General features: G+C 39.5%; 1 protein-coding gene across 2 annotated transcripts in view; it reads right to left on the reverse strand.

The window, feature by feature from the left end:
- Nucleotides 1-5,099: 5,099 nt before the first annotated feature.
- The window catches only part of TMOD2 (tropomodulin 2), a 40,493-nt gene continuing 33,024 nt past the window's right edge, over nucleotides 5,100-12,568 (reverse strand). For both annotated transcript variants that reach the window (XM_006920360.3, XM_025038953.1), the window contains exons 8-10: nucleotides 11,407-11,550; nucleotides 8,215-8,359; nucleotides 5,100-6,323 (exon numbers count right to left, since the gene is read on the reverse strand). In XM_006920360.3, coding sequence (XP_006920422.1) covers nucleotides 6,289-6,323; nucleotides 8,215-8,359; nucleotides 11,407-11,550 — 324 coding nt within the window. In that variant the 3' untranslated portion in view covers nucleotides 5,100-6,288. The remainder of the gene's footprint in view (nucleotides 6,324-8,214; nucleotides 8,360-11,406; nucleotides 11,551-12,568) is intronic.

Below are 12,568 nucleotides of genomic sequence, written 5' to 3' on the forward strand. Positions count from 1 at the left end.
CCCATGTTCAGAGGCAATGGAAACATTTTAGAATCACAGGAGCTGGAAGGGGCCTTAGAGAGCATCTAATCCAATCACTTCATTTTACAGATAAAATGAAGACAGATAGATGAAAAGACTTGCCCGAAGTCACACAGCTGACATCCAATGTAGCACAATTTTTTAAAAATATCACATGGTGACAAATGGAGCACGATTCTCGTGGGGCTGGAGGACAATTCAAGCAACATTTTTGAAGCACCTATTTTGTACAAGGCACCTTACCAGATGTTACTGAAGGTACAAAGATCGATGAGACAGTGCTTATGAAAGTCCTGTGAGGTCATGTTTCAATATCTTTCTTGGCAGAAAATAACACAGACCAGGGCTAAGGTTGCTGGTGATAATTAGGTAGCTGCTGCCCAGGAGAGCTGATCTCACAAGTGACACTCTTCCTTTCACTATCAGAGCTCGAGCCTGTTACAGCTGTTGGAGCCATAAAGACAGTTTTCTCTCCTAGGCCTTCATTCACGCCTCAAGTCATAGTCTCACCCTGAGTGGTGACAGAGCTGACAGAAGGGCAGCAGTGCCCCAAATCCTCCCTTCAATTCTTAATCACTGTTTGCTTCCCCTTTATGTCCAGCATTAGGCTCTCTGCAAGAGTCCTGACCATGTCCCAAGGAATGTCAGAGTGACCCACACAAACACCCTAGCACACACATCACTGGCATATAACACCCACTGCTCCCATCAACCACCTCTCTTGCCTCTATGTAGAAAGTAAAGTGATACCAGTCCCCTACATCACACTCACGCTTCAATTCCCCATACTCAAAAAAATGTCAAGATGTAATTGTTAGTCAGAAGAAGGGAAAACAGATTCAAGAGGCAGTGGAAAACATTAGTGACTAGATATAAAAATGATCTCCTACTTTTGTATAGCCCTTTCAAGTGTAGTATTTTCATCCCATTATCTGATTCTGTTCTTACCACAACTCTGTGAGGTAGTTAGTGAAGATATTATTCCCATTATAATATAGCTGAAAAACCTTAGGCTTGAGAGACTAAGTGGCCTGCCCCAGAGTCACCCAGCTAAGGAAGTTGGAGCCAAGTGTCCAGGTTTCTTGACTCTGAATCCAGTGCTCTTCCCCCTATATAGTCTATAATTGGCAGGCAATTGAATGAATTGCCCATGATCATACACCTGCTAAGTGTTGGTGATGGGATTAGGAGTCAGTCTCCAAATCTGTTAGTATGGTGCCCTTCCACCATACCATTTAGCAGAGCCAATGTGCTCAGAATGACTACCGTGGAAGATATCAGAGAAAAGTCTAGTGTCCCTCACCCTCCTCCAAGTCAATGATGCATTACAAAACTGGGATAACCTCTGGTACATGCACAGCCTTCCTAGAACAGTACCTTGGACCTCCTCCTCCATCTATCTACCGAATGTTCAATCATTGCTCTTATGGGCAGATGGGAAAGAGGTAAGCTCAGCAGAGCTTACGTCTGCCCTTAAGTAAATTAAAACCTTTAATTTCTATCTTCCTTCCCCACCTCACTCAGCCTCTTCACTTTACTAAACTCCTGAACCACAAAATGAAATCCAATCTGATTTAGAGTTGGCAGCAAAAAAAACAGCGAATCCATCCTGAGTTCTACGTACTTTTCTCTCTCTAGCTTGTTACCGGAAGGCCTGGCCATGTGATTTCCATCCAGAGTTTTCAGCCCGAAGCTTCCAATCATTCCCACACCTTTCCTTCGCAGGTGTTTCAATCCTTTAGCTTTGAGGATAGCATGGTGAGGGATGGGAGTTTTGAAATAAGGAGCAAAAAGAAAAAACTGCTCCTGGAAGGCAAAGCTTAAACATTTCATCCCAGTTCTTGGCTCATTGAAATGAAAGTAGCCATTACCATTATTATTAATGTGAGAGTAAAGAGGCTTCAGGATCATGTCTAAAAACCCAATTCCAAGAAAAAATTCCACTGCATACAGGTGACATACCACAGAACCCGGTATTCACAACTTACTGCCCCTACCTATCTTTGCTGATGCTTGCACTAAAGATGGTATCCGTTTTGCAAAAAGGCACTCTACCCTCCAAATCCAGAAACACGTACCAAATGATATCAATCTAGAGTTGTTTTACTTCCTCTGTCTTCTTCAGTGTCTAGGAGAGAGCTAATTACAGCACATCCATGAAAAAAGGAGCTATCTACCAACTCCTTTGTAAATTTAAAGGGCTATCTTACACTTAAAGCATGCTGATGCTTAATGCCGGTTTCAGGTTTGAGTGTCTGAAACATTCTCATGGCAGTTATTCAGAGCACACTGGTTTCTCTGATGCTGGTGCCCTGCCAGGGGAAACAATTCTGTCTGGAAGAGAAGCTGCTATTGTTCCTATCTGGTGTGCCAGGCTTCCCTTAGGGAAATTGTTTTGAAGAGTATAGGCATTGGGATGATAGTTTTGCAATGAAGATGGGCTTTTATTGTACTATGAACTACATGCTCTAAGATGGGTGAGCTCCATGTGCCTCCAGGTTAGTGATTCTCTACCTAACCCAGGCCCAAAGCAACTCTGAGAGGGATAAGGGAAAAGTGACTGGGAGAAGCATCTCCCTTCAATTAGTTGTCCAGCTTTAGCCAAATAGCTTTTTGTAGTATTTGGTAATCTTTATATACAAAATATTTATATACAGTATATACCACACAGATGGAAAGAAGGGGCTGAATCATGAAAGAGCTTCTCCTTATGCACTTTAGGCATATGGAGAGATCTGGTACTAAAACAATGAAATGATTTCTAGGCTTTTAATATTTATTCTCTAAGGGTTATTGTCCATACATACTGTGAAATTTGATGATTGGTGACCTAAACTGCAAATTCCAGGGAGTGATTTCACGTTAAGCTAGGCCTGCAGCAACTCTAAAAAGGATAAGGGACGTGGGCCTGAGGAGAAAGCATCTCCTTCCAATCAGTTGTCCAAATGTAGCCAAATATCTACTTAGATATTTAGATATTTGGTGATACACACACACACACACACACACACACACACACACACACACACACAGACACGTACACACAATTTATTTACATTAGGCTGCACCAAGACGAAAGGAAAGGATTTAATCATATTGATGAGGATGCAACAGCTCCCATTACAATACACTTCTGTAAGGTGGGGAGATTGGTGCTGGACTAACTGATTGCCAGACTTTCAAAATTTCTCACTTAAAAGTCATCTTCCATACATGCTTTCAAATGAGCCTGCAAGTCCAGGAGAGCGATTTTACACTTAACATGGGCCTGTACAAATCTGAAAGGGGAAGAAGTGGTCCGGACAATCAGCTGTCCGGATGTTGCCAAAGATCTCAATATAATATGTGGCAAAATGAATACATATAAAAATATTTTATATATATTATGCCCCACCATGATGGATGGTAAGGGATTAATTATGCTCATAATCATGAAAGAGCTTCTACTTACACACTTTGGGCATATAGGGAGATGAAGTCCTAGGCTAGTTAAATGATAAAATGTAAGTATATCTTCCAATAGTTATCTTTAATGTGTGAATACTCATGGAAATGTCACCTTTCGAGCTATTTTTAAAACACAGGTAATAATGAGATAAACTAATTGGCAATAAATATTTGATTTCATAGACTCTATTACATGTGACCCAACTATTGTACAAGCTGAAACAGTGCTCAATTTTGATAATATCCCATTATCTTGCTTTAATACTATCAAGAACTATAGCACAGTCATCATCAAATTCTGATTTTTTTTTCTTGCTTTCTGTCAGGTTATGTCAGAAACTGCTTTAGCTCCCAGTCTACAGCACACTGAGGCTGCAGTGTACACTCTATAGGACCCAAGATTTCTTAGGGGGGTAAGTAAGAAAGAGAGTAAATGAGAAAAGAAAGGAAAAAGCTGAGGGGCATGCCAGGGATTCCACACAAGTATATCCAACAAATCTAAAGTGATAGGAGAGAGACATGGAAGAGAAATTCCTTCCCTTTGGCAACATGGTAACAAAGCATACCTATACAGAAAAACAAATGTTTCATTTTACTCAGTAATATGCTGACGAATGGTTATCAAGAGCAATTTAGGAGGAAAAATAGCCCTGATATGTAACACTTACTAATTTCCATTGTATAAATACTTCCACCATGGCCAATTTCAAACCACCACCAAGAAGTACCAAACTTCTGAGTTAGGGAGAACTACTGAGTTGGGAAGAGATGTAAATAGCATACCATTATATCGTATGTCTGCTATATAGACACAGTAGATGCAAATAGTCTGAAGAGAATAGAAAATAGCAAATGTATTTTTGAGTACTACTTTTGTTTTTAATATAACTTATTTAATTGTAAGCACATGGCATTTAATTTTTAATAATGGCTGTGTTTAACAACCAGTTTGCATAATTCTTGAAAATTTAATCATCAGTAAGCCCGTATTAGTCAGCTCCAACATACCATACCTAAGAGGGTAAGAGAGAAGGAAAAATCAGAATGAAAACCACCAAATACTATTTACCAATTTTTTTTTTGTATAATAGGGAGATGTAGAAAAAACTAAAGGATCTTTAGGGTTTTCAAAATGTCAAAATGTTCTGTTCATTATCCCCACAAAAAATCTAAAATATTCTTAAGAAAATGAGATGTTTCAAAGGATTTTAGAAATACAGATGTGAGTACTTATGAAGGTAAATGTCCAATTTTATAAAGGCTATCTATCTTAAACAGTTTCAATGTGCTTTACAAGCTAACTAGAATAATATATGAATTATTTTACCATTAACTTGTTTTACTGCTATCAAGCAAAACTCAGGAACACTCAATTACTAAACAAATTCTGGATTGGGCCCACCTTCTGCAAGAGTCAGCAATCTCTTTAGCTCCAGATGTTATCGCACAAGGGATGTCACCTTTACAATGCTCAGAATTAGAGAGAAAAGAAAAAAAGAGAATGAATTGGAAGGAAGGGAGGCTCCGGAGAAGGGAGTAAGAGATGGAGATATAATTGGCACACCTGTCAGAGTGCCAATTATCGCCTTGGGCACTAACAGTTATCAAAGACGTGAGCTTGAGCCAAAGGCTGCAGTCAGCAGTCACTTGTTTCTTTATTTTAGCATTGCACGGTTGTACTGCTAAATTAAGATTGATGCATAGTACCATGTAATCATCTCAGTACTTTCACATGTCTAGTTCTGGAGAAGACAAACATCTGGATAAGTGATAATTCACATTTTTTCCTGATGTTTGCAAATGTCTGGATGGATCATGCCATGTAGACAAAAATCTGTATAATTAACTTTGATGTTCACATTTCATTCTGTGATCTTGTTATACTAAAGATAAAGCAATAAATGGTTCTAAAATTTGCCAAAATAATGCAATCGTGTTTATCAGACAGTCTTGACTAGGGTGCAATTATTGTTTTACTTAGGAGTGTACTGTTTTAAAAGCTTCTCTCTTACTAAAATTTAAAAATTTCCCATTGTGCCTAATAAGCTTTAAAACAGCTTTGTAAAAAGTTATCCATCAGAGTCATGTTAAAGATTAAATCTATGTTGAATAATAAGTAAAGGTTGGTGTGCTAATTCATTTTATTACTTCTAAGTCTGGCTTGAAGCTATTTTTGTGGGTAAATAAACACTTTATACTTATTTGCTAGGACTGTGTTAAAGTATCATATAATGTCTTGCTTTTATGAAGATGATACCACTGATTGCTGATCAGTGAGGCATATGCATTTAGTAATATTTCCGGAACTAAGAGAGAATTTGTTCTAAGTTGGTCACATTTTCTTACCCAGTGAAAGATTGGCAATACTAACTTCTTATGTGGTCAGTAGAACACTTCTGCTGTATTTAGCCTAACTCAAAGCTGTGCATGTAAACAGAGATAGGCCTCTATCATAATCATAGTTACAAACACACTTAAATACTCAATTCCTTTCAGTGGTTAAAAAACAAATTCACGTAAGAAAGCAAGAAAATCCAATATGGAAGCAGTTAAATCATTTTTGATTGTTGTCACCTACTAACATTTGCGTAAGTCCACTAATGCAAGTTGCCAGATGTGCCCATGAGCAAATAAAACAACTGTATATATTAAAAAATCCAAGATAAATAAGTAGTGCTAAAAAAGGATAACAAATTATTAGTCATGTGGCTAACTGAAATGAACAACCTTTGATAAAATGGTACCGATGAGGAAGGAGGAAAGTTTTCATTTGTTTTTAAATGGCTGCCATGGTGAAACTTCGTCTCTTGTTGTAGAAATTTACCTTCGGTCTGCTTCAACTCGCTTTTTACGAACTAGGTAAGAAAGAAGGAAAGGTTAAAAAGACAAAGCGAAGGAATATTCCTTAAATTTCAGATAACATTAATCACACCGAATAGTAATCCCACACACTTGAGGATACAATTATCTTAAATTTCAACATTCAATTACCCATGGCAATAAGTGGAAATGAGAATAATCCAGTGTCTTGTGGGATTCACATTTAAATAAAGCTATGCCTGACAGCTGAGAATTTGAATGTTAGAACTTTCCCATCTATGGAGTAAAAGGTCCAGAATAGATCCACAAAATAGTGAACTTCTAAATATTTTCATGGTCATCTATCCACAGCACATCTTTTCAGTTTGTGCAACTCAATCACCAACCAGCTTTAACTAATACCCCAGGATGACATTCACAATCTATTAATTTTGATTATGGCTTGAAGACCAGGAGGATCCACAACCATAAGTTCAAAGTTTCTAAACCTGTTTAAATAAAATATTCTAAGTATCAACCTTCAAGGAAGGTGTGATTCAGATGGCAAGCAAACTCAGACTGGTTCTTGGTATCAAAGAAGTTGCCCAGCTGCCCATTGTTTCTGCAGCCCTCTTCTCTCTTTCATCTCCCCAACTGCAGACTCTTCCGGTGGGTAAGGGAGGGCTCATCCAACCTTCCTAGATTTGGTGAAAATAGTGCCCTGGTTGTGGTCCTGCCCCAACTCTCCACTTTAAATAGCCCAGCCTACTCCTGCCTACTCTGCAGAAAATTTGACCAAAGCTGTTGCCCACAGCTGCTGCTCCTGGGTTTAAGATCGCCTCTCTGTTTACTTTAAACCTGTTGTTTTGCCTATTTTTCTGTGGTTTCCTTGCTGTTCAGCTGTAGGCCCCATATGCTCTTCTTAGGCATCTTCTGATTACTGCCTCCTCCCTTCCCTAAAACCGTGTTTCCTGGCTTGCCTCACCTTTTGTGTCTCAAGGACAAGCACTGCCATATGCTTGGGTGCCATACACTGCACTTTGGCTGGGTCTCAGGGTCTTGGCTAAGCATGTGTGAGGAAGAAACTGGACACTAACCATTACCTGCTGCCTTCCGGTTATAGCCTTTAGCTTCTACCTTGTCCACTACCTGAATTCTCTCCACGGCCAGTACAATACTTGGTGGAACACCTTGCCCAGTTCCCCTGTCCAAAGTCAAGCATTCTGTCCCTGAACCTCAAACTGGGGACTGAGGCCTGCGAATGGCTGACTGCTTGCCAAGTGGACTGACTGCCTGCACCTGGCTGTCCTTTTGCCATGCTGCTTCAGGTGGCTGGTATGTCCTCAGACCAAGCTTTCCCAGTATGTCCCATTCTCCTGTGCTGTGGCTGACCACCTCATTCTGACAGGAGAAGAAAAAAGAATAAAAAAGCCAGATCCTCAGCAACAGTGGGCAGCAGGAAAGATTAAAGAGAGGCTTACTGAAAAAGCTACTTCTGAGTTACCTTCATAACATAGCTCCATTAGTTCATTTCACATGTAAATCACCAAAACATCAGACATATCCATATTTAAATCCAAGTACAAAAGCACAGTCAGGGATCAATCATAAGTGAACTAAGAATTTCCATGTCATTGTGTTCATCTTCTGGTGAGGGTGATTACATGAAAGAAGTAAGTAAAGGAGAAGCAAATACATAAAGGAAATCAAGCAAAAATCAAAGGCTGTCTAGAAAAAAGAACAAACAGTTCTTCTTGAGAGAATGCTACAATAAAACTTAAACACTGTGAAATCGATGAGGATTCCTATGACCATGTTAATAGTGTGCCTTTGATTAAGGGTTGACACTAAAGCCAGAGGAATGGTGAGCTGTTATATCTGAAGTGGAGAAATGAATGGTCACTGTGATCTTCTAATTACTAATGGCACATATTATGGCCGCATTACCCAGGTCATTATTCTTTGTGATGGCAGCTGCCACCCTTGTTCGTGGCCCTTGCTTGGTAAACTGATATCCAAACTTGAGGATCCTTGAATTCTCCTCCAGCATCTGAGCAATTTCCATCTCTACGGCTGTTCCCAACTGTTGTCTCTGGTTGCAGGTGCAGACACATAATAGGATGACCAAGAAGAAAGAGCAAACAGTTACTTGTGTGGGAAAGATGCATAGCTACTTGTTGGATAAAAAAAAGCAAACAGACAAAAGTGTCCAACTGAATGGGGCAAAGTCTCTTGAGATATTTTCTCCCATGCAGTCATTTGCTTCTTGTCTAGAAGCAAAACCCAACAGATAGCCAAATCTGCTGGCATGTTTATCTGAAAAGATGAAATCAATTATTTACAAAGGAAACAATAATTCTAGATGTAAAATTAAAGCAAAACAATTATTTGGTGTTTCCAAAAATAATCAAAGATCATCAACTGATGGACCATTCTCTTTTGGTAGAGTCTCACTAGGAGATCCCTAAGATGCTTTATTGTGGTTCAAACCATAGCCAGGTCAATTCTCAAAAACTAAGGGTTATTGGGCTACAGAAAAATCCCCAGGTTTTTTAAGTTTGTGAAAAGAGGTTTTTTGTTCTTTTGAGATACAGAATAATAAAAATATTAAAAGTAGAGTTTAAAAAAATGGCAGCATGTAAAAATAGGAATTTAAAATTGGGGTTAAAGGACATAGTATGTATTTTCATAATATGCTCACTAAATTTTTTAAAGTAAAAAAGTACAGGCTTGTGCAGAAAAAGCAAACAAAAAAATTTATTTAGCAGTTACCTATCTATTTCATTAATATGCGTCACCAATTGTTCTTCTCATAGGGCACCTGATTAAATCATTACATATTTACTTGGAGCCCAGCTACAGCCACCTGCCCCAGTGGTGGCCTCTCAACAGGCCTTCCTTCTGGTGCAGCTGCCTGTTGCAACATGCTAAATTGATCTCAGTTGCCGGTCCCGTCTGAGGAAACTGTCTTATAGATTATTTTACTTCCAACCCTTCATTAGACAGATCAGGAAACTGAGATTTACCTTTAATAGTCTTTGAGTCAATGAACAAAATTGTGGTTGGAACTCAAGTTTTGACTCTGCATTTCCTCATTCTTGGCATAATGCAAAGAATTTTTCCAGGTGCTTTAGAACTTAATCCTCTCTCGTCACGAGAGAAGCCATTTCAGAGGCATATTGGGGGACTAAATTTGAAAAATTACACAAATCTATTCTTAGATGATTGAAGAGAGGTGATAAAGTTGAAGATTTAGAGGGGATTTAAGAGAGCAAGTTCAGACTTTGTATTTCAGGGTCTGCTTCACACGCATTATAAAAAGATGCCCTATTCTAAATTATTAGGATTTCAGCTCATTCACTAGGTATGAGGTTATCAGATTAGCAAAATGAAACAAAGCAAAACAAAATAAAACAAAAACCAAAAAACACGATATCCAGTTAAATTTGAATTTCAATAAATAACAAATAATTTTTTAGTATACTCCAAATATTTAATGAGACACACTTATACTAAAAATTAATCATTGCTTATCTGAAATTCAAATTTAACTGTATTTATTTGGCAACCCTAACTAGATGGTATTTTACAAGGAACTAGGAACAGAGTGTCTGGAAAACTGTTTCAGATATGGGGTTTCACTATAGCCTAAACAAAAAGTTCAATATACTTTGGAATAAGGCATATCATGTCTTAGATCTCCTGGAAATATTTACTAAGAGCCCTCGACTTCTTCATGATACTAGTCTATTTGATAAATATCCCTGAGCTATCACTTCTTTTCCCTCACTTCATATTTCTCTCTAGCTTGTTTTCCTGCTCTCCCACTCCCTGATGACTCTTAATTTACTAGCAGCTGGACACACATCAAGATATTAAACACTGAGCTTCCCCTGCATATACACAGAGATTCTGCTGTGCTCTCCCTCCACACCTCTGCACTTAGAAAGCTGTTCTGGTGATGCATCCCTTTTGGGGAGGGTGATAGTGAAGGCTACCTGTATCCTGGTAGGGTTCCCCTGCTGCTCTGGCAATATGCCTCAGGAGGGGTCCAGGGACAGAAGACCTGCACTAAACATCCCACTTGTCCTGGTGAGCAAAAAAGGAAAGTAAAGCTGTTCATGGGGACCTGCTGGGGATCTTCAGGCTTAGGCAAAAGTCTTGGATAGGACCCTGGGGCTTTATTAGACCTTGGAGGGTCTACACTAGGAAATTTCCCAGATATATAGGGGTACTCTCAACAGGCACTTCCTCCCACCATGCCACAGGGGAATGTTCATATAGCAAGTTTCCTTGCTCTCTCCTCTATGGCCTCTTCTTCCCATTATCCAGACCTCTCAGATTCACTGAATCCCACTGCAGACACTTCCCTGTAGCCAAAGGGGCAGGGCTCAGCATCATGCTGGGAACTGAGACTTGCTGTCTGCAGGCAGGCGCCAGCTGAAGCCAGCAGAGCAACTCTGGAGGCACTGCAGGCTGATGCTTGGAAAAAGAGGTCTTCAAGGGACAGGAAGTGGTGGCTCTAGGGAAAAGCAGTTTGCTTTGACTGTTGATGGGAACCTGAGAAATGCTGCAACAGAGCTGAGATTGTGATCCTACTGCAGGTTCGACCTGCTTCTCTAGGCCAAATCATCTTCTAGAACCCAAATTCCTTTAAATGGGCTCTGTTGCTAGCACCAGACTATAGGAGCCTGGTCTGTTCTTTCTTTTAGCTCTGGCCGCCTCCATTCAGGGACAAGAAGTCTGTCTCTGGGCATGGCCACTCTGCTTTCTCCTTGTAGCACAGTCCCAGTGAGAGGCAACAGCAAGGCTGGGGCAAGACTGGGTTGAGATAACTGCTAAGAGGTAACAGTGATGATGGCTGAACAAAGCAGCTGTCACCCTCTGCCCCAACCTCCTCTCTTTCTCCTCTGGTGTCTGACTAGCCCAGGGCTACTGGATAGCTGGCTCTTTATGTCTCAGGCTGCCCCACTGTATGCTGCTTAATTATTAACATCATCTCGCCTACACAGCCCACAGGCCAGAAGCTGTTATAATTTATAAGAAAGCCAGAACATCAAACTGAGTGACAAAGCTTTGTCTTTTACTCACTCCACTGTGGCTTTCCCTCCGTTCATATGTACTCGTGAGGTAGTTTACCTGGTTGTCAATCTTGATCTCGGTCAGGGTGTCATTTTCTCTCAGTGCCTCTACCAGGCCCAGGATCCCAGTTCCAGTTATAAAATTGGATTCTATGTTTAGACTTTTCAACGTCTTGTTTACTTTCAGCATATCTGCAAAAGCCTTATTATGCAAAAAAATAACCATTAAGGTTTCTAAAGGTTTATATTTCCTGAACTCCCCACCCTCAAATTAAATAGATATTTTTAACAGTACTTAAAATCTTAGTTAAAACATATTTTCACCTCCAAGTAACAAAGATAATAATTTAAAACTCAAAAAAAATTGTTTAGTCCAGCAGCCCAGACTTAGAAATTTTACAAACCTGCAAAACTTAAAAAAAAAAAAAAAAAAAGGAAGAAAAAAATATGATACTGACATAGGATTACTAACTTTGTTTTATTAAGTACAAAAAAATCCCACTGCCATCTGTTACCACTGGCGATTTTTTTTTTTTTTTTTTCTTTGAGAAAAGGTATTTTAATCTTAGGAAACGTAGAAAGAACATAAACTCAGAATTATTTTATTTTGTCTCCATTAGGGAACTACTGATTTAGTCATGTTATTTCAGGTCATCTAGAAATCAGAATTCCTCAAAGATTACTTTTGGAACAAAGTCACCCCTCAGAGAGGCAAACCCACTGAAGACTCCCAGTTTAAGTCCACAGACTGTAAACATGCACCTGCCTGTCCCCCTTGCTCCCAAAGTTTTCCACTTCATGAAGAAAAGATAACTTTTAAGTGACTGAAACTTCCACAGTGCAAGATAACAAAAAAGAGGGCCATTATCTTAAAGAATTGCTATAATATAGAAAATAGAAAGATTGTGGAGAAAAAAAGTTGCCTGAGATGCCAAAGTAAGTCCCAACTGCAGTATTTTATTAAAGAACTGCCTTAGGAACAACTAGAGCATGTGGAGAGCACGCTGCCCCTCCCTGCAGCTTCCGAGAAAAAGAGTTAACTGCAGGCACAACTATCAGTAAAAAATCTCCCAGGAGCCTCTAGTGAGGGTGCTAGGATCTAAGATAGAAGCAGTGCAGAAACTGAGGAGCCTCTAGACCACTACCAGATACAGTGTGGTGGAAGGAGGGGAGAGGCAGCTATGCCAAGGAATAAAATATACTGAACTCCCACTTCCCAG

This window comes from Pteropus alecto, unplaced genomic scaffold, assembly GCF_000325575.1.
Source record: "Pteropus alecto unplaced genomic scaffold, ASM32557v1 scaffold86, whole genome shotgun sequence".
NCBI classification, from domain to species: Eukaryota; Metazoa; Chordata; class Mammalia; order Chiroptera; family Pteropodidae; genus Pteropus; species Pteropus alecto.